Source organism: Pyrgilauda ruficollis, unplaced genomic scaffold, assembly GCF_017590135.1.
Source record: "Pyrgilauda ruficollis isolate IOZ18807 unplaced genomic scaffold, ASM1759013v1 scaffold21, whole genome shotgun sequence".
Lineage (NCBI taxonomy): Eukaryota > Metazoa > Chordata > Aves > Passeriformes > Passeridae > Pyrgilauda > Pyrgilauda ruficollis.
In genome coordinates this window covers 1,666,152-1,690,733 of record NW_024520318.1, presented here as the reverse complement: position 1 = coordinate 1,690,733, position 24,582 = coordinate 1,666,152, and the positions used below count along the sequence as shown (strand labels likewise).

Genomic DNA, 24,582 nt, shown 5'->3' with positions numbered 1-24,582 from the left:
CTTAGATACTAATTTATTTTTATATAAATTTTGTTACCACTGAATAGGCAGTTATAGGAGGGCATCTTTAGGACTGCACACAGAATGTGCCCTTAGAGTGAAAAATGGGATTCATGAGTAGACACAGGCTGGAATTCAGGTGTTTTGGTGCAGCATTTTAAGGGAAAAGGGCTGAAGCAGGGAAGGTTCAAGATGGACACGCAGGTAACACCACGTGGGAGTGTGTCAGAAGGCAGGCAAGCTCTTCAATCATTTTTTTTATTTGCTGCAGCACTGAAATGCCTTTTTCCACAGCCCAAACCCACTGCTGGGCCGTGTTAAATTTTAGAGAGTGACATTTATCCAGCAAATCCTGGAGCACATGCCTGCTCCCTAAAATAACCACGGTGCAGGGCTATTTTTCATACAATAGCTCAGGCTTCTGGCTGTCCCTGCTGCTCATTAACTGCTTACACATCACACTGGGCACCAGACTGGGGAAATTGCTGGTGCCCACTCCCAGCCAAGCTCCAAAATCCAGCTTGCAAGGCTGCTTGGGCACAAAGTTGTGTATTTATTTGGCAGAGGAAGCCAACATTTGATCTTTATCTCCTTCACTCCTCCCCCTTTTTATCTGCGCTGAAATTCTCGTTGGCCCTGGGTTGTTTTTACAAAACCATCATTTTTTTAAAACTTTCCATGACAGTTTACCCCTGGAGAAATGAGAGAGCACCCTAATTTTGGTGAGTTCCAAATGGAGAGATATCTAGAGGTTGTGAAAGGTTGCCATGTTGTGAATTGCAAACTTCCTAAAAATGTTATCTCTTAATTCCATGTGCTCAGATCAGTCCATTGACAGTTACAGTTCCTGTCACATTGTCCTTGCCTTCCAGGTTTTACATATTCACAGGAAGTTCTTGTATTTCTGACCAAAATCAGGGAATTTCCTACATTTTATCCCTTAAAGTACCAAACATGTATTCACCTTTTTGGATACTCTAGTAATTTGATTTCTTTCCCTCAATATACTTCTAAAAACACAAATTCTGGCCTGGAAAAAAGAGGAGAAAAAAGAAAACAAGCCCCAACACAAGCACCTGTTTTACATAAGATGTTTGACAAAATTCCTTCATATGCTGAAGTCTTGGGTAAACATTTCCTGCACGGGCACGTTGTAAATAATTGCTGCCATGTGTTTGGAGGTGACAGATTGCTGGTGACACTGGGAATTGAGGGATTCACTGGGACCAGAAATCTCCAAGAATTCCTTGTCCTGTCCCTGGTTTCTGCTCCTGCCCAAAGGAATACACGGTGTAATAAAGTTTTTAATAGTGGGAGAGCAGTAATTTGGAGCTGAGGCAGCATCTCTTGGGGGAATTGAAGATTTCTGGTCAGTGCTTGCCACGTGTTTTTTAGGGTCTTCAAGATTTTAGAGATTTGAGGGAAAAATAGAATTGGTTCAGCACAAAGAGGAGCCTTAAAAACTGCAGAAGTTTTTAACCTCCAGCCCCAAAGTCTGACTTGAAGAAGGGCTTATCTGGACTCTGATATTAAATTATGCAAATACTGATCCATTAGGGAGCTGGGTAAGGTGACTTTTTTCATCTTGTCTTCAGTGAGGAACAGGTTTTACTTGGGCTGTTTTTTTTTTCCCTTGGATGAGAAAGGTTGAGCTGGTTTTTACTGGTTACTGTGGGGAAGGCTGTGCTGACACCCATCCAGCCTTGGTTTTTAATGGTAATACCACAGGTCCTGGAATTAAATACCAGATCTTCACTATACAGAGGCCACATAAGTGCAAATTGATCATTGTGGCTGTGCTAGGGTTTGTGAGCAAATTGAGTTTAAATAATGCCTTTTTAGCCCTCTATTTAGGGGTCTTGATTTGGGTGGGTTTGCAGAGTTTTTGCTGTTTTATTTGCTTCATTTTCTTTCACCTGGTGATTGAACATTTCATTTTCTCTTGGTGATTGTTGCCTGCTGCAGCATTGCAATCTGACTGACATTTAGAGTTGTTTTTGTTTTTTTTTTAATGAAATAAAAAATATTTCCTGCATTTTATTTCTCTGGAAATCTTGCAGCAATCTGCTGAATCTTTTCTCCCCTACCTCACCTATGTTGCTGGGCAGGAGATTAAGGATTGCTTGAACAGTGCCAGCACAGGAGAGGTGTTAAATAGAGATTTCTGCTCTGCAATTGAGAGATGCATGAAGGGAAATGATGATAATTCTGTGATGCAGAGCACTTCAATACTAATTTTGGAGCAGCCATTGCATCAAGATGCTTGAAGATCAGTAATGTCAGGATTTTGAGAGTTGCCAGCATCATTCACTGGACTTTAAAAATACCAATATTTTTTGAGAACACCAAGGAAGCTCCAGGGGAGTGAGGGAAAGGTGGTGGTGTGAGATATATTGAATATTGCAGGTACTTTGAAGCTTTTCAACCCTTTCTGTATCCCACACAAAATAGTCTGCTTGGGATTAAATATGGAAGAACTGAAGGAGAGCAGGAATTTCACTCAGTGAGATAAAAATAGGTTCCTTTAAGCTGACTTGGAGTTCTGTGGTGAAGCTCATCCATCTTGTCACTTTGAAATGATACTGAGATACTTGTTTAAGGCATTTTCTCTGCCATGCACAGCTTCTCCAGGAAAAATGGGCCTGGTGGCACATGTAATGTCATATTGATTTTTATTTTTTTATCTGGAACTCAGACTCCCATTTTCATTCTGAAGTTGCTGAGATGTGACTTCTGGGAGTATCTTGGGTTGGCTTTATGATCCCAAAGCATTTTTATCAGTGGTCTTGAGAGCAGATTTCATTGCTCCACTTTGGAATTGAGATAGGATTTGTATAGGAGGGGATAATGGATGGAGGAGGGCCTGAATCACTGACTAAAACTGAGGAAAAATAGTCTGTTTTCACATGTCTATTCCCTGTGGGGTGTGTTTTGTTTTTATTTGGAATCCCAGACCACACTGGTGCTGGTAGCAACTTCCTGGGAAGGAAGGAAGGATGGCACAAGTAGCTCATTTTTTACTTACAATAACTGTTGACTTTGCAGTTCCCCAACAGAAACAATGTGCCCTTGGAAACCATTCCCTGGGATGAGAGCAGCAGCCAAAGTTCTACAGTTACTCCTGTGCTCTCAGACCTCCCTGCTGGAGGTGTAGAAATGGAGTGGGACATTTTATAACAGCAAAAAAACCCCACCCCAGCCAGGAGTGAGCACAGGCTGAGTTCCTGATCTCTTCAGGGAAGGGATCCCGTTCCAGGATCCCATTCCAGGTGTGTTTAGGAAGGGCTGGTGCATCCCAGCTGCTCAAAAACCCCCAGAATGTCCCAGGATCCTGCAGGCATCGCTACCACGAGATTTTAATGATAAGCTGAAGGGCTCAGTCATGACTAATGGTCAGAAATAGCCCTTATGATAAATCTGAAGCTAAATATAATTGAAAAAAGGAGGATGGAGGGGTGGCCATCGTAGGCCGACAGAAATAGATCGGATCATTTGATTTTTGGTGTGGCAAATGACAAACAGGATCCAGTGCCTGAGAGAGCCACGTGAATTCCTGACAGAGTGGGACATGTTTTTCAACTGGAGCCCTTCCCAGGCCTCTCTGAGCTCAGCTGTAAAGCCCTTTCTGGTCAGAGTGGTTTCCTGTGGTGGTGTGAGCTGGGAGCTGATTCAGATAGCTCAGATCTCGCCCAGAACGGAAGGAATCATTGCCCACGTGCCAGGACACCACCATCCCTCATCTCTGCCCTCTGAGCTGCTCTCCAAAAGCTGCACAAGTCAATCTTGGCTCTGCCTGGCATTTTGCTTTCTCCAGACTCTTCCATCTCTAGCTGGGGTGGTGGCACTGGGAAATCCCGTGGCAGAGCTGACTTCAGTTCTCATTTGTTGTGCTCTTCCTCCTCCTCAGAGGATGAGCAGTGCCAGGTTGACCTGTAACTATTCTGTCAACAGACTCTGTTTACACAGAGAGTGATTTTAGTGGAGCCAGGCTTTGGTAAATCGTGCTTCAGAGTGACTTCACTGGTGGCTTGTCTTTCATGTGAAGGCTTTTGTGATTCCAGGGTGTGCAGGCAGGAATTCAGGCAAGGCCTGACAGCCTGTGGCAGGAGGGAGAACATTCTTCTTGTCCCAGCAGAGATCTTTTAAAGTCTGATCACCTGCAGATAGGATTTTTTAAGTAAAGAATTTTCTAAATGACACATCTGAGGCTTTTTTGTTGTAATATTTTTTTGATCCCACTCAGTTCTCTCTGTGTCAGCAGCAGCTTTGCTGTCACCCCTGAGGTCTGGAGAGAGCCACCCCTCTCCCAGGGCAGCTTTTGGGTGGGAATGTTGATTTTGCTGGCCTGTGCTTTGGGAAGGTGTTAAAAGTCCTGTGAGATCATCAGGGGCGTGGTACAATTCTGCAATCTGATTATCAGATGCTTTCCTCACATTATTTTATCTTGGATATGCCGGATCAGTGGAGTTTGGAGAAACTCCACTGAGCATTTGAGAGCAGCAGCTTGGAGTACCTAAAGCATCTTTGCAAAGCCTGGAAGTGCTGGGTGGGATCCAGCAGCAGATCAGTTTTCCTGGAGCTCAGAGAAACATCCCTGGAGTGATTCCTGCCTTCCCTCTGCTCCTCAGAGCTGCGTCCGTTGTCCTGGGGGATCCCAGACTGTGGGATATTAGCACACCCCTGAGGATCTCACAGGACTTTTAACACCTTCCCAAAACAAGGCAGCAAAATCAGCATTCCATCCAAAAGCTCCCTTTAGGGTGGGAATGCTGATTTTGGGAGAGGGATGGCTCTTCCCAGACCCCAGGGTGACGCTGCTGCTCACAGCAAAGCTGCTGCTGACACAGAGACAACTGAGTGGGACCAAAACAAATATTACAAAAAACAAAAAGCCTCAGCTCCTCTGTTCTGGCTCTCCCAGGTTGCTGCAGCTGCTCCTGGCACTTTGCCTTTTCCGGAGCAGGAATCTGTCACTGGGGGAGGTTGGATTTTGCCCTCAGCCCCTGCAGAGTTCTGCCCCCAAAGCAGCAGGGCACCATCCCTGCTTTGCCACTTTTTCCTATCCTCAACCTTTTCCTTTGGGGAGCTGCAGTGCCATGGCCAACTGAAATTTGATCTGATGAACTGCACCTTCTTTTTGATAAGAATAATGAAGAAAAATGCTTTGAAAATGAGGGTTTAATGCTTATCTTCAGATCTCCTCACTGTTCAGGAGGTTCCTTTGCCTTCTGCCCTGTGCTCGGGGACTTCCAGCTTTCCCTGGGCTTGTCACAATAAAAATGGAATTGTTTGGAATTTTGCTGTTCTCATTTGCTGTGGAGTTCAAAGATAAAATCACTCCAGACTGATTTATTTCTGTTTTCACTGCAGTAGCACAAGCAGCAATAAACCAATTTATGTATATTTACAATTGATGTTTTTCCCTGAATGCTGTCAATGGCAGCTGTAGAGAAAATGACCAAAAAATTGCTTTTAGAATGTCAAAGGTTCTAATTTATAAATAACAGCTCTGGAGCTCAGCTTTGCTTGCAGGGTCTCTTAATGTGTGCTTCTTTATAAAGTTATTTTGCTGTTAGATTTTCCATTTTGCCTTTTGAAAAATATGGTTTTATTCCTAATTCCTTTTTTCCTCAACATGAAGTCTTAGGAGAATGTTTTAGGATGAAATAACAGAAATATTGTAGTTATTTCCATTTCCTGTAGGATCTCTACTTTTATAATGAAAGTTAAACCCTGTGTGTAAAAGTTCTGTTTAAAGTGCATGAACTTAAATAGTTGTACAAGAACTTTTTAAATTGATCTTAATTCAGATTATAATTTTTTTTATCTTTATTCTTCCCAGACTATGAGAAGACAAAGAAATGAAGTTGTCGTGGAGTTGAGAAAGGTGAGATGACCCAGAGTTTTTATTCTTTTATTTTGTAAAATTATTCTCACCAAGTGGGATTTAACTTTATTGTCACTGTGATAAAATAAAAGAGTTTTCATTAAAGACTCAAAAGTTGTGAAGTTATGGGAATTCCACAACTTTTGTCCTGAAAACCAGGAGTTTATTTGTAACCTAATTTAAGAGACTCCTCCTTGCACTTCCAGAGGTTTTTAAAGATTTGGTTTTCCTTTGAAAATCAGCTGTTCCTGCTCATCTGCAGGCAGAACATTATTTCCTTACAATTAAGTGTGGAAGAGTGTGAAGGTAAAGCTGGAATTGTTGGAAAAAAAGGAATCACAACTGGAATTATTTTTCTTCTGAGCTGAACAGAAAACCCCTGGGAATTGGTGTGTCCTGTTGGAAATGATGAGAAATAAGCTGGAATGTTGATGGATTTGTGCACATCAAGCTTCCAGCACAAGTTGGATGCAGGATTTCTTAGGAAGAATTCCCAAAATGTGCTTCTCTGTGCAGTCCTTTCCAACTTTTTTTTTGAAAATTTAATGTCAGATGTATTTATAATTGTTTGAAACAAAAGCTTCTCTTCCCTTCTTAACACCCTCACCCCACTAAATCCAAGTTTTAAAGTTATTCCATCATGTTTCTCTTTAAGAACAAAAGAGATGAGCATCTCCTAAAGAGAAGGAATGTTCCCCATGAAGATATCTGTGAGGATTCTGATATAGATGGGGACTTCAGAGTGGTAAGAATTAACTTGCAATAGTTTCTTTCTTTTGCATCCTTAAAAGACTTTTGAAATTTCTAACTGCTTCTTGTCTCTGTTTTCTAGCAAAACACTTCTTTGGAGGCAATAGTACAGGTAAAAACTATTACATTGTTTGAATATTCTTCGTGGCATGATGACAGATGTGTGAAAAATGTAATTTCTCTTATTTTAGAATGCTTCAAGTGACAACCAGGGTATTCAGCTAAGTGCTGTGCAGGCAGCAAGGTAAGAACACACTTTGCTCAAATATCCTGATTTTATTCTTATTTTACCATGCTTTTAATGTCAGAAAATGTGTTCTAGCTTAACTGAAATTGTAATAATGAAGAGATTTTTGAAAGGAAAATAGAACTTTAAAGAAATCAGAATACACAGACCTTTTAAGTAGTGTGGATTTCCTTTACATGGAAATACCTGGATTTATCTTGATGCTTCTCACAGGGTAAAACACACACTTTAAAGGACTGTAAAATCTTTGGCTTGAAGTGTAGAAAGAGCTGAGTGTCTCCTTTTGTAGGAGTTGGAGCTGAATAATTCCTCTTTTATTTTTCTGGCTGGTGATAAACTTCCAGAGGGGAGAGAGCATGGAGTGAAATGGCCAATGGATATAATGGCTTTGTTTTTCCAGTGGCTCAGTAATTTCACTTTGGGGGATTATTTTCACTTAAAGAGGAGGAAGCAAATCCTGTGGGAGGAGGAGAGAAACCCTTGGGAAGGAATTCCCAGCCCAGCAGGAGCAGTTTGGTCGTTGGGGCTCCATTGGAGATTCCCAAACTCAGAGGAAGCCTTTACTGACCTGTCCAGTGGCAGCACTGATCCCTTTTTGAGGGGATAGTTGGATTAAACAGCTCCCTGCTCCTTTCCAGGCAGGATTTGTCTGTAATTTGGTTTTTTTGTCCATTTTCCTGCAGGAAGCTGCTGTCCAGTGACCGCAATCCACCCATTGACGACCTAATAAAATCAGGAATATTACCTATCTTAGTGCACTGTCTTGAAAGAGATGACAAGTGAGTACTGCCAAAACTCCAAATATTGCAGCAGTTCTTGCTGTTCAGCTGGTGTGCCACTGATCTGAGTGCTGACAACTGTGCTTTTTCTTTGTCTGCAGTCCTTCCTTACAGTTTGAAGCTGCGTGGGCTCTGACAAACATTGCCTCTGGAACCTCGGAGCAAACCCAGGCTGTAGTTCAATCCAGTGAGTGCTGCAGGGGGGATCTGCTCCATCCACACCTGGGATTTGCTTGGGATCAGGTTGTCCATCAAGGCCCTGAAGGAGCTGCTGCCAGGTTTACCTCACACACCTGGTTTTGGCTTCATTTCCTCAGGGTTTAAACCCACTTGGCTTTCCTAATGGTGAGCTGGAAACTCAAAATATCTTTGCAGAGTTGGTACCTGCTGGCTTCCAGTTTTCAAACTTGAAAAAAAACACCAAAAAACTTGGGGAAAAAACCAAACAACCCCTCTGAAAAGCTTCCTGTTGTGAAGAGGGGAGAATATTCATAGACCAGAGGGTGCCTGACACTGAACTCTTCCAAAATTAAGTTGAATTACAAAACCTGTCCTTTCTATTTTGGGGCATCTGAAACGTGGGAAGGAATTGTTGTTGGAGTCCGAGCTACCAGGCAAAGCAAACTTTGTTCTGGGCTCCAGGCATGTCCTGAAGCAGAGCTTCTGTTGCTAAATCAGAACTAAGTGGGCAGGGTTTTTAGTTGAGTGAACAAACCAGAGCTTCCTGAAGAATCAAAGATACAGTGAAATGAGTTTTTCCTAAAATTTAAGGAAAAAATACACACAAATTATGTTGGCTGCGAGATCAGTTGCTTCTGTTTTTGCAAACTTGGTGTTAAGACCTGTGAACTTTGACATAATTTGATTTTCACTCTTACAGGATGTGCCTTTGGTAATACTTTTATCTTTTTCTCCATCCTCTTCCTTTCCCAGTTGCAACCTGAGTTTTCTTTGGGAAATCTAATTAATAGATAATCTATCCCACCCCGATCTAGAACACTTTAAATCTAATTTATCAGTGGATTAAGTACATTTTCAGTGATTTCTGTAGGTCTGTACTGCACTCTGTTAGTCAGTTCAATAGCTGTGACATACAAAATTATGATTTATTTCAATTTAAATGATGCTTTTTTGTAATTTTTCCATGAGAAATTGTTAATCTGCTTGCTGGAGATGTTTTTTCTCCTTGCATACAGACACTGTAAATACCTCAATTTAGCAGGAAATAAGAATCCTGCTGATTAGTTGTTTCTCTAGTAAACAAATGGTTTACATTAAGAAAAAAAAATCTAACTAAAAATTCCAAATTTCTCTTGAAATTTATGAAATAAATGGGTTCCTTACAGACTGGGCTGTTATGTAAGCAAGCACCTTGGTGCTGGGGGAGAATAAAACAGGATCAATCATGTAAATGTGGATTTCTTTCCTGCCCTCTGCCTCCATTCCCACTCCTTAATTCCCACTCCATTCCCGCTTATTCTCCAGTTGCTTCTTGGAGTGCCTGAGTTTGGTCTCTGCTCTTCCTTTGCACTTGGGGCTGGTGCATAACTTAGCAGAGAATTTCTGAATTCAATAAATGGAACTAAATTTGGATCCTGACAAGCTTCAGTAAACTTGAGACTCGCAAACAAATTAAATGTCAGGGGTTTAATATTCTCAAGTGCAGGCTCTGTAAGAATATGCAGCAGAGGAAGAATCATTGCAGTGTTTTATTTTAGTATCACCTGGGAAATTAGTGCAGCTTTGGCCAGTTCTTAACAGGAGAAAAATGGCTCCTGTGAGAGTTAATTCTGTGCATTATTTGCTCTTTAGAGATGCATTTTTAACCATTTCCCTCCTGGGTTCTTTTTGTACCTTTCAGATGCTGTGCCGCTTTTCCTGAGACTGCTGCATTCACCTCATCAAAATGTTTGTGAGCAAGCAGTGTGGGCTTTAGGAAATATCATAGGTGGGTCTTCCTCCTGCCACCACCACCCTCTGGGGGTGTTTTATTATTATTATTATTATTATTATTGTTACTTCTGCCACCACCACCCCCCTGGGGATGTTTTACTGTTATTACTACTCCTACCACCACCGCCCTCTGGGGATGTTTTATTATTGTTGTTGTTATTATTTATTATTATTATTGTTGATGTTGTTGCTCCTGCCACCACCACCACCCTCTGGGGATGTTTTATTATTGTTTGGAAATTTTGTCAAGGAATATGTTGGGCTCTCACTGGTCTTGGTGGGCTGGTGTTGTCTGCCACCCCTTTCCCTTACCCACCACCATCCATCTGGAAATGATGGGCTGTTTTCTGGTAAAATCTCTAAATCATGGGATGGGTGTTTTCTGGTAAAATCTCTAAATGATGGGATGGATGGTATTTGTTAAAATTTCTAAATGATTTGGTGTTTTCTATTAAAATCTGTAAATGCTGGGCTGTTTTCTGTTAAAATCTGTCACTAATGGGCAGTTTTCTGTTCAAACCCCCCTGATTGTGTCCCAACAGGATCAATCATGTAAATGTGGATTTCTTTCCTGCCCTCTGCCTCCATTCCCACTCCTTAATTCCCACTCCATTCCTGCTTATTCTCCAGTTGCTTCCTGGAGTGCCTGAGTTTGGTCTCTGCTCTTCCTTTGCACTTGGGGCTGGTGCATAACTTAGCAGAGAATTTCTGAATTCAATAAATGGAACTAAATTTGGATCCTGACAAGCTTCAGTAAACTTGAGACTCGCAAACAAATTAAATGTCAGGGGTTTAATATTCTCAAGTGCAGGCTCTGTAAGAATATGCAGCAGAGGAAGAATCATTGCAGTGTTTTATTTTAGTATCACCTGGGAAATTAGTGCAGCTTTGGCCAGTTCTTAACAGGAGAAAAATGGCTCCTGTGAGAGTTAATTCTGTGCATTATTTGCTCTTTAGAGATGCATTTTTAACCATTTCCCTCCTGGGTTCTTTTTGTACCTTTCAGATGCTGTGCCGCTTTTCCTGAGACTGCTGCATTCACCTCATCAAAATGTTTGTGAGCAAGCAGTGTGGGCTTTAGGAAATATCATAGGTGGGTCTTCCTCCTGCCACCACCACCCTCTGGGGGTGTTTTATTATTATTATTATTATTATTATTGTTACTTCTGCCACCACCACCCCCCTGGGGATGTTTTACTGTTATTACTACTCCTACCACCACCACCCTCTGGGGATGTTTTATTATTGTTGTTGTTATTATTTATTATTATTATTGTTGATGTTGTTGCTCCTGCCACCACCACCACCCTCTGGGGATGTTTTATTATTGTTTGGAAATTTTGTCAAGGAATCTTCAGGAATATGTTGGGCTCTCACTGTTCTTGGTGGGCTGGTGTTGTCTGCCACCCCTTTCCCTTACCCACCACCATCCATCTGGAAATGATGGGCTGTTTTCTGGTGAAATCTCTAAATCATGGGATGGGTGTTTTCTGGTAAAATCTCTAAATGATGGGATGGATGGTATTTGTTAAAATTTCTAAATGATTGGGTGTTTCCTATTAAAATCTGTAAATGGTGGGCTGTTTTCTGGTAAAATCTGTAAATGATGGGATGGATGTTTTCTGATAAAATCTGTAAATGCTGGGCTGTTTTCTGTTGAAATCTGTCACTAGTGGGCAGTTTTCTGTTCAAACCCCCTGATTGTGTCCCACAGGTGATGGACCCCAGTGTAGAGATTATGTCATTAGCCTTGGAGTCGTGAAGCCCCTGCTGTCCTTCATCAGCCCCTCCATCCCCATCACCTTCCTCAGGAACGTCACCTGGGTCATGGTCAACCTGTGCCGCCACAAAGACCCCCCTCCACCGATGGAGACCATCCAGGAGGTGATGGGCTGGCTCTGCAGGGCTGGGCTGCAGCTGGGGTTTGCCTGCTGCCAAAATAACCCTCAGGTGTTTCTTTCCCCCCTCAGATCCTGCCAGCGCTCTGCGTTTTAATTCACCACACGGATGTAAATGTGAGTGACCCCTCCTAAAGGCACTTCCAGCTTGTGCTTTTTCAGCTGAAGTATAAAATAAAATGAAAATCTATCATGTTCCCTTTGATTAGGACAAGATTCTTTGGTATCTATTAACTGCTTCTTTTAAAATGATGTTATTTTTAAATAGTGATGGTTTTTTTCTCTGATATTTCTGTCTTTGCAAGTGTTTATTTGCATGTACTTTCCCTGCACTTATAACTGAAACTGCTTTCTATTTTTATTTCTGTGAGCATTCATTCACAGAGAAATACAGGAATTTTTTTTTGCCTAGCATTTTAATTTGTAATGAAAATCGGTGTGAATGAAAGAAAAATCAGTGTCTGCTGCACATGTCAAATGTCAGGGTTAGATGTAACTTCTGAGGTGTTAAATATGAAATTGTTTTTTAAAAGTGAGGTAAATGAGCAAAGTTTCATTGAAATTATGGAATGAGTCATCTTTTTGTCTGAACATAAATCAGAATTTAAGATTAATTCTTGCTTCCTAAAGAAGTTGTAGCTGGGTTGATGGCAACATTGCTCTGCAAAAAATGTCTGTATTAACTTTACCATTCCTATGGTAATTTTGTGATTTAATTTCTTGTCTCTAAGGTGAAATTAAGTTTATTTGAATTTTGGAAATTCCTGTATTGGTGAGCCAGTCAAGAGCTATCAGCTGAAACAACACTCAGTCAATATTTTTGCCAGCTGTCAGTTGAAATGCTCACATTTCCTGCTGCTTAAACTGACTTTTCTGCATGTGAATGCACACACGCATTAATTGAAATTAATTGTCAATGTACCTGTAATTGTACATCATTTTGGAGCTGTGTCTGTGCTGCTGCCAGAGCCATTGTTTTGTCCTGTCAGATATTGGTAGATACAGTCTGGGCACTCTCCTATCTCACGGATGCTGGCAACGAGCAGATCCAGATGGTGATAGACTCTGGAATTGTCCCTCACCTGGTTCCTCTCCTCAGCCACCAGGAAGTCAAAGTCCAGGTGAGTTTGGATCACACAGAGAAGTGACCCCAAAATGTGCTACCGCACAAAATGCTTCCTTTTTATAGCTCACACTGAAATGTAATAAATATTATTTTCCTGTGTGCTGCAGCATTTGCATGAAACCTTTTGTTTGCTGAGAAGCTGTTTTGAAAGGAAATGTTTTGTTTTCAGACGGCTGCACTGAGAGCTGTGGGGAACATCGTCACTGGCACCGACGAGCAGACACAGGTGGTTCTCAACTGTGAAGCTCTCTCACATTTCCCAGCACTTCTGACACATCCCAAAGAAAAAATTAATAAGGTGAGCAACACCAGGGATTTTACCTGATGGAGAACTTTTCTATTTGAGCTGGGGTTCCACGTTGTGTGGTGTCATAAAGATGTGAGTAATCGACTCCTTCCACCGGTTTGTGGCAAATTTCAGCAAACACTGATGTTTTTTTTCTGGAAATTAATATCCATAGGGAAGTCTCTCAGGAGCTGCAGACTTGTGCTTGACAGGAATATCAATGTTTGTAGGAAATCAAAGCTTTCTCTTATAAATCTGGCTGTTGACTTGTGTAGGAGTTCTCAATTCTCAGTACATGAAATGTCACCTTAATTAATTAACCTGACTCTCTCAGAAGTGATGACACAGAGATAATTGGGTGTGTTTGGGTGGAGTGTGTGTGAGAAGGGGAGCTGAGGCAGAGCCTGGGTGGGGGTTGTGTGTGGGGTGTGTGGGGGGCTCTCGTGGGGGCACTGATGGCAGTGCTGAGCCAGGAGTGCATCTGAGGCGTGTTGGGCACCTCGGGGCCCCTCTGCAACACTGCCTGTGATTAAAGCCCCAAAAAAGCCCACCAGGAGAGCCCCAGGCAGCCCAAATGTCTCCAGGGTCACCAGTGATCCTGTGATCTGATCTCAGAGAGTCAGGGATGAACGCTGCTGAAGCTTCTTGCGAAATTCTCAGATAAAAAGTTCTCATTCAGGGAGGCTGAGAAGGGAGTTGAATGCTGGAGGATTTCTAGGAAGAGAGAAATCTCATCAGCTGTAGGATTTTAAAAGGTTGATACTCTGAATATACTAAAATTGTATTGAAAACTGTTACTTCTTGATTAAAGTTTAGATTCCCACTCTAAAAGGGAGGTGAGGGCCCTGAATTTAACTCAGGGAGGGGCTGCTGAGGGAGAGATCTGCTCTTGCTTGCCTGGGAGTAGAGTCCTGGCCTTGTGGACAGAACGAGCATAAAGAGTCCAACTTCAGAGTATTGTTAAAAGTCAAGTGTTTAATTCAAAGTGCTGCATTTTCCTGAAGCTAAGAAGAGCCCTTAGGAAGCAGGTAAAGAACTGTCATGTCTGGAATACAGGATTCTGCCAGGAAATCAGCTGAGACCTGCTAATTGGCAGTGCTGGAAGTGATCAGAAGTGCTCATTTGGCATTATCTCTCTCCAAATAATTTCTCCTTTTAATTTGAAGTATTTGGTTGAAGCTGGTAATAACAGTGAAAGGCTGAGGAGTCTTGTGGAGTCTCCTGAGGTGAGATTGTCCCTTTGGTTTGTCTCAGCAAGAATTCAGCTCTGCACAATGGAGCTGATGGAATGCTTGGTTGTGTTCAAGGTTGCCCAGTTGCAGTGGACATAAATGATGTAAAATCCTTCTGTGAATTAATTCCTGATGTTTTATTTTGCAGGAAGCAGTGTGGTTCCTATCTAACATCACTGCAGGAAACCAGCAGCAAGTTCAGGCAGTAATAGATGCAAACCTTGTTCCAATGATAATCCATCTTCTAGATAAGGTCAGATCCCAAGGATTGGTGGTGGGCTTCAAATCCTGCATTCCTTTCCAGCTGTTGGGTGTCTTTTAAAAGTGACTTCCCAAACCACTCTGTGCTGCCAAGGATCTGCTGTGGCAGAAGGAAGGAACAGCTAAAAGCATGTGGGAATTATTTAAGGGAAAAGACAAATAACCCAGAGCTGGTCACAAATTGCTCTGTTAATTGATCTGTGAGAAAAGATTGGAGACTTTTCCATGTAATCCCAGCCCTGAGCTGCTGCAGCAGCCCCAGCTGCAGCATGTGCAGGGCTTTATCACAGCTTTATCACCCTGGGCTCAGCTGGCCTGCAGGATGTGACAGCTGCTGATAAGGGCTGGCAGCGTGCAGGGCTGCAGCTCTTCTTTGCCTTGATGTAAACAAAGTTCCCTTCCCTGGCAGATCAATTGCAGACCTGGTTGTAGGGAGGGATGAACACAGAGAGAATCAAAGAGGATTTATTTGTTACCTCACTCTAAACTGCTACAGTGACACCTTGCAGAGGGGACTGTAACAAATGCAGCTTTTGTGGGAATCCTGCCTGGCACTAAGCCTGGAATGACTGTCCTGTCTCTGCTTGTGCTTCCAGGGGGATTTTGGGACTCAGAAAGAAGCTGCTTGGGCAATAAGCAACTTAACAATCAGTGGGAGAAAAGACCAGGTGAGTCCAGCTTTGGGAAGACTTCCATGTCCTGCCTTGGGAGGTGCTGGGGCTATGGGTGTCTGTTCAGTAACTTGCCCTTCTCCTCGTGGGATTTAAGTGACCTCCCTGTGTTTTGGGGTGCCCTGAGGTCAGGAGCATCCCTGGGGTTTGTTGGGAGCTCTGTTGGGATGAGTGACTTCAGTCAGGCTCTGATGGGATTCTCAAGCATTCCACATTTCTTTTTACCTTTTTTTCCCACACCATGAGGATGTGATCATTAAAAGGACAAATGAGTAGGACACACAAGTCCCTTGTAAGCCCAGAGTAAGAGATTTGTGACAGGGTTGGGGTGGTGCTGTCACTCTTCAAAGGTGAGGGTAAAACTCCTTATCTGACACTGAAAAATTCACAGTATTTGCTCCTTGGGTGTTGTAAACCTCAAATCTATTTGTAATTTACTACCCAAAATGTGCCAAAAAGGGGTTCCTGAGGTGGCCACTGCAGAGTGCTCTGGGCTGGTGGTGACTGTGACTCCTTGGGTTTGCTGGGATGTGTTTGCCTGTGCTGCTGCCACGTTCCTGCTGTAACTCTTGGCTTTTCCCTCCTCAGGTGGCTTACTTAATTCAACAAAATGTAATTCCTCCCTTTTGCAATTTGCTGACAGTAAAAGATGCACAAGTTGTGCAAGTGGTTCTGGATGGACTAAGTAATATATTAAAAATGGCTGAAGAGGAAGCAGAAACCATAGCCAATCTTATAGAAGAGTGTGGAGGTAGGAGGAGCAAGATTTTCACACCTTTTCCAGGGATTGCTGCTTTGGCATCCTGCTTGTGTTGGGTTTATTGTTGGCACAGATATTTTAAGCAAACCTGTTTTAAAGCACCCTTTTCATACCTGTCAGGTGAATATCCACAGCTTTTCCTAAGCTCATGATCAAATAAAATGTGGAGGAGCAGGATAATGGCAGTAAAGTTCATTAGGTGCTAATTTTGTAACAGTCTCCATATTAGACAAATCAGTCTAATTAACAGAAACTAAATTAGTCAGTGTGGGGGTGATGTGCTTACCTTAATCATGCACGAGTCATATCCAGGTGAACTTGGAAAAAAGAATTCTACATACAGTGGTTGTACACATGTAATAACTTTAATTTCCTCGTGCTTTTGAGACTTTCTCCATATTCTTTGTGGTTTAAGTTGACTGAAACTTGTCAGGGATGAAAGAACAGTGATAGTAAATTTGGGCACAGGTAAAAAACTGTGGGATATGGTAACATGGAGTAGAATAATCCTTAAAATACCAAATCTGTGCACTGAACTTCTGTGTTTAGATGTATAAAATATATATAAATGTGCCAGGTGGGTTTAACAGCATTTTATTCATAACCAGATCGTTCATAACTCTATTCCCAATGTATTTTTTAATTTCTTTGTTGGAAGTGGTTTGGCCTGACTTTGGTGGTCTGAGATCTCTTGTGTGTTGGTTGCAGGCCTGGAGAAAATTGAACAGCTACAAAACCATGAAAATGAAGACATCTACAAACTGGCTTATGAGATCATTGACCAGTTCTTCTCCTCAGATGATGTGAGTGTGCAGCTCCCTGCAGTGGGCTCATTGTTTTCATTTACAAACCTGCTGCAGGAGAAAGGCAGCAGGGCTGGGCTCAGGGGGGAATTTGAGCCCTTGTGTGAACCTCCTGCACCTCCTGCCTTTGCTATGATGAAGCATCTAAAGAAGATCTGATGCCTAATTTAAGCCTCATCTCTAGGGATTAAAATCCCAGGCTGTGAATAGTTCCCTTAACTCTCAGTTGACATTTCTCATTTGATAAGCTCCCTGCTGACTGCAGGGCTGAGGCTGCTGCTTAAGAAACAAAGCAGTTGGAATATCTGAACAATTCCAGGGGTGGAATGTGCTGATCAGGAGCGTTGTTCCCATTTCAGCCATGGAACATGAGCCAAAGGCAGGGTGATGTGTGTGCACTTCCAGTCAGGAAGCTCACTGCTGGAGGGGAAGGGCAGCCCTGGCAGCCTGTGCCATGCAGGGAGGGCTTCCTGCTGCCTTGAACACTGCAGAAGTGGTCGGGTTCAGCTGCATTCATGGCCTGCTTTCACTTGGAAGCTCATTTTGTGCTGGATTTCACTTTGGTGTGAGCAGTAGGATCCAAGTCTTGTCTAGCAACTCAACTTTGGCATTTACGGCTGGACTTGGAATTTAATCCAGTGTCAGTTTGGGCTTAGTCCTTCCTTGGCTTAGTGGTGCTGGTCCTCTCCTGAGAACTGGGACAGTTTCTGAGACTGCCAGAAGGATTTCCAGGAGAGAAGGTTGTGTCACCAAGAGGGTTTGGGGTGCCATGTAGCCCTCCCTGACAAATACAAACTAAAACATTTGGGTTTAAATCGCTTCATTTCAGTGCTCTCACTAAACTAGGGGAGGGATGGCAGGACTGGGTGCAAGGAGGTGAAGGGAGAGCTGCTTTTGGGACTGTCCAGCTGCTGTGTAGGGGGGTTTTGTTGTGTCCCTGCTCACGATGTCCCCGTTGCATTCCAGATTGATGAAGATCCAAGCCTTGTTCCAGAAGCAATCCAAGGCGGAACGTTTGGTTTCAATTCATCTGCCAACGTACCAGCAGAAGGGTTCCAGTTTTAGAGTGGTATTTTGGAAGTTTAGGTACAATGCAGCACTGAATAAAAAAAAAAAAAAGGTTTGATCCATCAATCTTGGCTCATGGGATCCGCTGCTGCATTAAATCGGGAAAGTAAATGTGAAGATTTCATTTGGAATCACAGAAAAGCCCAAATGAAGTCAAGATGGCGAGTGGGTGCGAGTGAGAATGAGTGGCAAAATGTAATGACAAACTTCACACTGAATGCTTCTTTAGATTGTTCAAAGAAAAAGGGCTACAGGTCACAGATCTTCAGTGCCTGAGAAGGAACACCGAGCTCCCGGAGCAGCGGGGGGACGCAGTACTCTCATCATCAGCCTCGTAAGCATCAGAGAACAGGATGCCCACAGCAGGGAGAGGAGCCCAGGCCTTGCTCTGCAGCCCCGTGTGAATGGCCAGCGAGGAGTGAGTGTCTGCACCCGCTGCCCCGGGCCAGCCCGCGCCGCCCCCGGGCCCTGCCGTGCGAGAGGAGAGTGCCTGTGATGTGTCTGTGAGCGTGCGAGCCTGAGTCGCCTCCAGGGGCTGAGAAACCGAAAATCATCCAATGAGTTCACAAGTGTTGACTTACACTGGACACACCGAGACCGGTTTAGCAGCAGACTCTGGTTTACTCCTGCAGCCTGTGTTTTCCTCTTTTTTTTTTTTTTTTTGTTTTATTTTATTTTAAATTTTTTTCCCTCTTCTTTTTTTTTCTTTCAGTTCTTTTTAATTTCTTTTTCCTGTTACGGCTTCTTAGTTGTTTGTAAAGTCAGAATTTCAGGAAGGCTTCCCTGTGCATTTGCACCAGATGAATGTTTGATGTTATGAAAAGCTTTTCCATATCATCAAAACTAATTTGTAGATTTTTGCATGGAAAAACAAACAAACAAAAAAAAAAACCAAACATCCATTTCCCTTCAGACTAGACTGTGTTGCAGTACACAAGTTGCCATAATAGTAGAAAGCAGTAAAAATGTGGTAATAAAACCTCATCCTTTTCATTTTCAAAGATAACATGAAGACCTTTGCATGTGGTAATCTCCAGCATAGTTCATTTTTAGATTTCGTTGAGTCCTGTAACCAAAATGTTTCTGTTGTGGTAGGATACCGTGCTGTGTTTCAATGTTACTTGTTTTCAAACTTTGTTTTCTATGAAAATGATATGGAAACGTCTAAAAATGAAATTTGGTGCATATGTACTGCTGAATAAAGAGCGAAAAAAAGAGGTGTGAATAGATGTACAAATCAAGTCATGGTTTGAACACCTTTAATATGCCTAATCCAATTGTTTTAGACTCTTTTTATCTTAGATGTAGGCAGCCATGAACAATCTATTTTGAGCCACTTTAGAGAGAAAAAAAAAAAAAAAACCTTTGTATTTTTAAAACTTGCACAAAAAGGATGCAAGTGTTTTTATAATTGGAGGAATGCCTCAGTTTTGAGGTGGTGCACACTAAATTCAAGGTGATGTTACAAATTTGTACAAACTGAACTCTTGATAAGGTGGCTCATTGTAGGAAATGCTGTGCCTTCCCCTTTGAGCACAAGTGTTGCATGAACAACAGTTTGCTATAATAAAACATCCCAGGTTAGCCACCATTAGCATCTATATCTACCTTGTGTTTTCAAATCAGCTGGTAATTCTGAAACACTGTAGAATGGATAAAGATTATTTTGTGATCATAACTCTTTGTTGGACTAGAGTATTTTTGCAGCATTCCTTGTCATCAGAAACATGGTTAAAAGTTTAAAACTAGAAGCAGCGGAAAACTAGCTTGTGAATTTATCCAAGTAGAGTGCAGGCTAGGCTGTCTTGGGGAAATAAACATTAAAACTTGCAACTCTGCTGCTCTGCCTGTTTCTTTATAGAATATTCACTTTTTTTTCAGCAGGAAACACAGAGGTTATTTGAAGAAAGTGACTTTTAAAGGCTCTGGGTTGAGGTTTTTACCTGTTAAATGGTTGCGTTTTGCAGGCTGTGAAGCATGGAGTTATTTTGCTGTAAATGTTAATAACGATTTTATTTCAGTTTTACTTAATTACCTCTGTATATTCACTGAACGAATCAGGGCTGTTTTCATGGAAAATGCAGGGAAATGAAATCCTTGTTATGGAAGTTGCAATGTTCTAAGGAAAATGCTAACCAGTAAATCATCATTTTCACCCTCAGACACCTTTGTGGGGGATGCTCCACAGAAAATTGCTGGTTTACAAACCTTTCTTGTTGGGGTAAGAGGAGAACAGGTATTTGTGGCAACTTCTGCTTTCCTAAAAACAAAATACCCCCAAAGCTCTGTATTTAATGCCAAAAAAATGCTTTTTTTGGGCACTTCCTGGGTATAACACAACTCCAGAAAATTTCCAGCTTTTTCCCTTTGTGGTGGATTTGGAGCTTTGGGGTGAGTTTTTAACAGGGAAATTCTCTTCCCCTGCTTCACAGCAGCTCCCGTCAGTATTTCACCAAAATCCGGGAATGTGGAATATTCCAGGATATCCACAGGGTGGCACAGCCGAGCTCGGGAGCGGACCCGGAGCCGCTGCGTGCGATGACTTTTCTCCCAAAATTTGCATTTTGAGGTGGTGCCCTTGATTCCATTGTGGGGAAAAGGGGGATTTGTTGGGGAATCTCGGGATACAAACAACAAATAATTTGGGAATTGCCTCTGGGAATACTGATCAATGAGTTTGGGTGTTGTATCTATATTAATATGGTATATGTATTTTAAATTATCCTGTACTTCGGAGTAGAAAATTACCTTTTAACCCGATTTTAGGATAGCAAATAGAAAAATATTTACAATATTAAAAGGACAAAAATTAATCCACAAATCAGCTGTGCCGGGTGGGAATTTTTATTTTAATGGAAAAAAAAAAAAATCAATTAGCTACCCTGGAATTTTAGGATCTGGGAAGAAGAATAAGCTGGGAGGAAAGGGATTTCTTGAGAGAAGCTGATCCTTTCTCTGCTGGAAGTGGAATTATCCCTGGTTCTTTTCAGCATTCCCTGCACAGAGCTCATCCCATCTTCCTTCCCTGTAAATTGTGAATTTCTGCTTTGGGAGTGGGACAGGCTGCTAAAAATCCTAATTTCTGCACACAACAGTCAGATAACGAACAAATCAAAAGGATTTCGAGGCAAATGAATCCCTGGCAGAGTCACTTCATAACTTCAGGATTTCTGCAGATTAAAAGTGAGACTTTTTGCCACTTTTAACTATAAATGTTTCCTCAGCTCTGCGTGTCACCAAACCCCGGCAGGAGAGCAGCTCCCGAGGCTGGAAGCAATTAGAGGAATTCTGCATCTGGATCGAATATTGGGAGAGGAAACTTAGTAGCTGCAAACGTGTCAAGTTTACAAACTCGCTCGGGGTAAGTTGTAGCTACTGCTGCAGTGAAACTCGGGGGCACAGAAATCCTTGGCAAATTAATATTGCTGCACTATCCACAGAAAGTGCCTGGCAGCTTCATTTCCAGCAAATAATTCCCATTTTTGCCAGTGGATCCATTAGAAATCCTGTATTTACCCTGCTGGTCTGCTGTGCCCCAAAGTTGAGGAAGACTTTTCTTAAATTGTCATTAAAATGTCAATACTTTCAATTTTAAGTTTCTATAAAGCACTAAAAGCTGCTCTTACTAAAAAAGGACCAGCTTTGGGAAACTTTAAATGCTAGTTGTTGTTAAGTGTGTTCCAGGAGTTTTGTAATTTGATGGAAAGGCAGGTGAAGGTCAGACCTCCTATCAGACCATGGGTTTAATCACTGATTTAATTCCTGGAGTGCCAGTTTGCACTTGAAATGCTGCTTCTTCTGAACTCTCCATTTAAGTACATCAAATAGATGAAAACCAACAGATGTTCTTACTCTCAGTATTGTGAGTTATTGTTAAAAGCTCCCTTATTTTCTGCTCCTGTAGTTTTCCCCTTAAGGTTTTCCTGATGTGTTGGGTAATTTGTGATTAGAGCTTGAGGGTTTGAAACTTAATTCTAGCTGTTTCTCCGATATTTGTATCATATTCTCTCCACAGTAGCTTTAAGACACGTTTAGGTAAGTTTGGAATGATGGTGCATTATTATTTACATCACAACATTAAATGAGTTTCATTTCTCTTTCAAATGCACTTTGTAACAACTGAGAGTGACTTCAGTGACCTGTAAATTAATAGAGAATAACGCAGAATATGAGAAAAGCCTTCACTGGGTGTTTCTCTGGGCCTGCCCACCCTCCCAGGACGGAATTCCTTCCCAAAATCCCACCCAGCCCTGCCCCGTGTCCTGGCACGACCTGAAACCCTCTCGGCTGGCTTCGGTAAATGAGCTTCAAAGGAAAGACGAAATAATTGACATTTCCGTGGCCAGCAGCTGGCACAAAGTTCCGTGTCTCCCGTTTTCCACCTTCAGGGTGAATTTTTCCGCGGGTTGTGGAGCGGGATCCCCTCCGTTCTTCCATCCCCTGAGCCCGCAGCGATTCCTGCCGCTGGCACCGAGAGCTCCGGCTCCATCCCGGTGAGCTCCGCCATCGCAGCGCCACAAACCGCGCTCCTGCCGGCCGAGGGAGGGAGCCGAGGGCCCGGCTCGGCCCCGGCCCTGCCCTCCGTCCGTCCGTCCCTTCCCTCGGTTCCGTGGCTGCTCTCCCTCCCTGCCCTCCCTCGGCTCCATCCCCTCCTCAGCTCCGCCCGTTCCGCCCCCGCTCCCGCCATTGCCGTTCGAGGGCCGCGGCCGTTACCGAGCGGGGCGGAGAGAGCGGCTCCATCACCGAGCAGAGGAGCTCGGAGCGGCTCCATCGCCGGCGGAGCTCCTCGGGAGCGGCTCCATGGCCGAGCAGAGGAGCTCGGAGCGGCTCCATCGCCGGCGGAGCTCCCCGGGAGCGGCTCCATCACCGAGCAGAGGAGCTCGGAGCGGCTCCATCGCAGAGCGGAGCCCGGAGCGGCTCCATCGCCGGCGGAGCTCCCCAAGAGGAGCCCGGAGCGGCTCCATCACGGGCGGAGCTCCTCGGGAGGAGCCCGGAGCGGCTCCATTGCCGGCGGAGCTCCCCGGGAGGAGCTCGGAGCGGCTCCATTGCCGGCGGAGCTCCCCGGGAGGCCCAGGCGGGTGCTGAGGGTCCCCGCAGCCTGAGGGGCCCGGCCCGGGGAAAGCCGCCCTCCCGGCACAGCGCGGGGGTCGGGGCCGCTTTTCTCGTGTTTCAGCTCGTTGCTGTCGCTGTGACTCGCAGGTCTCGGGTGTGGATGGAGCCCTTTCCCAGCCCCTCGATCCCCGTGTCCGGGAGCTGCCGGGACAGCTCGAGCTGTGCTCCCCGCTCTGGCTGCGCTGCCCGGGGCTGTGCGGTGAAGGACAGGTAACTGCTCGCGGCCAGAAGCTTTGAGTTGGTCTTGGCGCTGGAATCGAAAGATAGAGGGGGATATAGAATCATAAAATACCCTGCGGGTATTGGGAGGGACCCACAAGGATCCGAGCTCCTGGCCCTGGTTTCTGCTGCTGTCTTGAAGTTTGGTGTTAAAATTCCCAGCAAAGGTTCCTATTGTAAACGTCTTGGTTGAAGTGATGCTTGTACTGGTCTTGAAACATCTCTGAGATGGAGGCAGAGTGTGAAAGTTGAGTGAAAATTGCTGTGGATTCCTTACAAGCCAAGGCTGGCGCTGAATTCTTTCTGATTAAAGAGCAGAGAACCCCCCGGCTGTGCCTTGCTTTGTGCTCTGCAGTGGCACAGCCCTGGAAGGGAGCAGATGTTTCCTGTGCTGCCCAGGAGCAGCAGGAGCCTGGCAGCTCTCCTTCCTGGGGGGCTTTGCCCTTGGAATGGGCTGTCACAGCCATTACCCAATGCCAAATTCACCTTTTCAGTCCCTCCCAGTAGAACAGGGTGGGATTGTGCTATAAAGCAGTTATTTATCTGCCTACACTGATGGCTGCTGTATTCCACAGCCATGTATGCTTTATCTGCACAGCTGTAGCAGGTAAAGCCAGCATTTCCCGGCTTCCTGCTGCTTTTTTTCCCCTGGAAAACTGTTTTGTTCTCTGCTGAACTCTGTGGTGTCTTCTCTGTCCTTCCCGTTGTGTTCCCAGTGTGTTTTGAGTCTGTTCAATCCAGCCTGCAGGTGGAAATCGATCAGTAAATGAACATTTCCTCCGTGCTGCAACAGAATTTCAGGATTTCCACCTTTTATATTGTCTGGAACAAAGTAAGACAACAGCGGGGGCCCACAGCAAACCTGAGCATTCCAAATGTTGTTTGGACACGAAGGAGTAACCACCAAAGAGCCCCAGTGCTGTTCCCTGGAGCAGGGTGTCCCTCTCAGCCCTGGCCCCTGCCCTGAGCTGAGCCAAAGCCTCTGCTCCCGCTGCTGACTCCCAAATTCGGGCTGGGAGCTGCTGGGAATGTTCTGGGGGATGGAATGGCAGTGTCATCTCCCCGGGCTGGCTTATGAACCCCTGGGGCAGGGCAGCTCCTGTGCTGGGGAACATTCCTCCTGCAGCTCTGAGAGCATTCCTGACACAGCCAAGAGACATTTTGGAAAGGTTTTCCTTTGCTTTTCTGCTAGCAAACAACTCCTTGGCAGTCAGATTTGTTTTCTCTCACCCTTTCCACAGCTCAGGTAAGTTGGATTTGTGTTCTTCAGGAAGGAAATTTCCCTCCTGTGCCAGTGTGGGAGCCCTGGGTGCTGATCCTGAGCTTTTCCTCTCTTTCTTTCCTCTCCTTCAAAGCTGGAACTCCTGCTGCCATAAATAAAACATCACAGTTGATCCTTTGGCCTCGTTTCACCTCAGTTTCAGCCCAGGGGCTGAGTCAGCAGCCCAGGCTGCCCTCCCTGACCAACCCCAGCCTGGCTAAGCCAGTGAGATAAGCCAGGCTTATTTCTGTGCCAGCAGCACAGGCTGC

General features: G+C 44.0%; 2 protein-coding genes and 1 non-coding gene across 3 annotated transcripts; all 3 read left to right on the top strand.

The window, feature by feature from the left end:
- The first annotated feature begins 701 nt into the window (after positions 1-701).
- KPNA4 (karyopherin subunit alpha 4) lies at positions 702-19,554 on the top strand. The gene is made up of 17 exons (XM_041467720.1): positions 702-722; positions 5,843-5,887; positions 6,543-6,632; positions 6,720-6,749; positions 6,829-6,881; positions 7,568-7,663; positions 7,765-7,850; positions 9,525-9,611; positions 11,331-11,500; positions 11,587-11,631; positions 12,504-12,635; positions 12,810-12,938; positions 14,307-14,411; positions 15,016-15,087; positions 15,679-15,841; positions 16,559-16,653; positions 17,620-19,554. Exons 2-17 carry the CDS (start codon positions 5,846-5,848, stop codon positions 17,716-17,718), a joined length of 1,494 nt encoding a protein of 497 aa, XP_041323654.1. The 5' UTR covers positions 702-722; positions 5,843-5,845; the 3' UTR covers positions 17,719-19,554.
- On the top strand, positions 13,258-13,540 carry LOC121353874. Its single transcript, XR_005955206.1, has one exon.
- On the top strand, positions 17,880-24,446 carry LOC121353831 (skin secretory protein xP2-like). The gene is made up of 4 exons (XM_041467991.1): positions 17,880-17,886; positions 19,910-19,942; positions 20,946-21,082; positions 22,110-24,446. The coding sequence occupies exons 1-4, from the start codon at positions 17,880-17,882 to the stop codon at positions 22,821-22,823; spliced, it is 891 nt and encodes a 296-aa protein (XP_041323925.1). The 3' UTR covers positions 22,824-24,446.
- Positions 24,447-24,582: the final 136 nt, after the last annotated feature.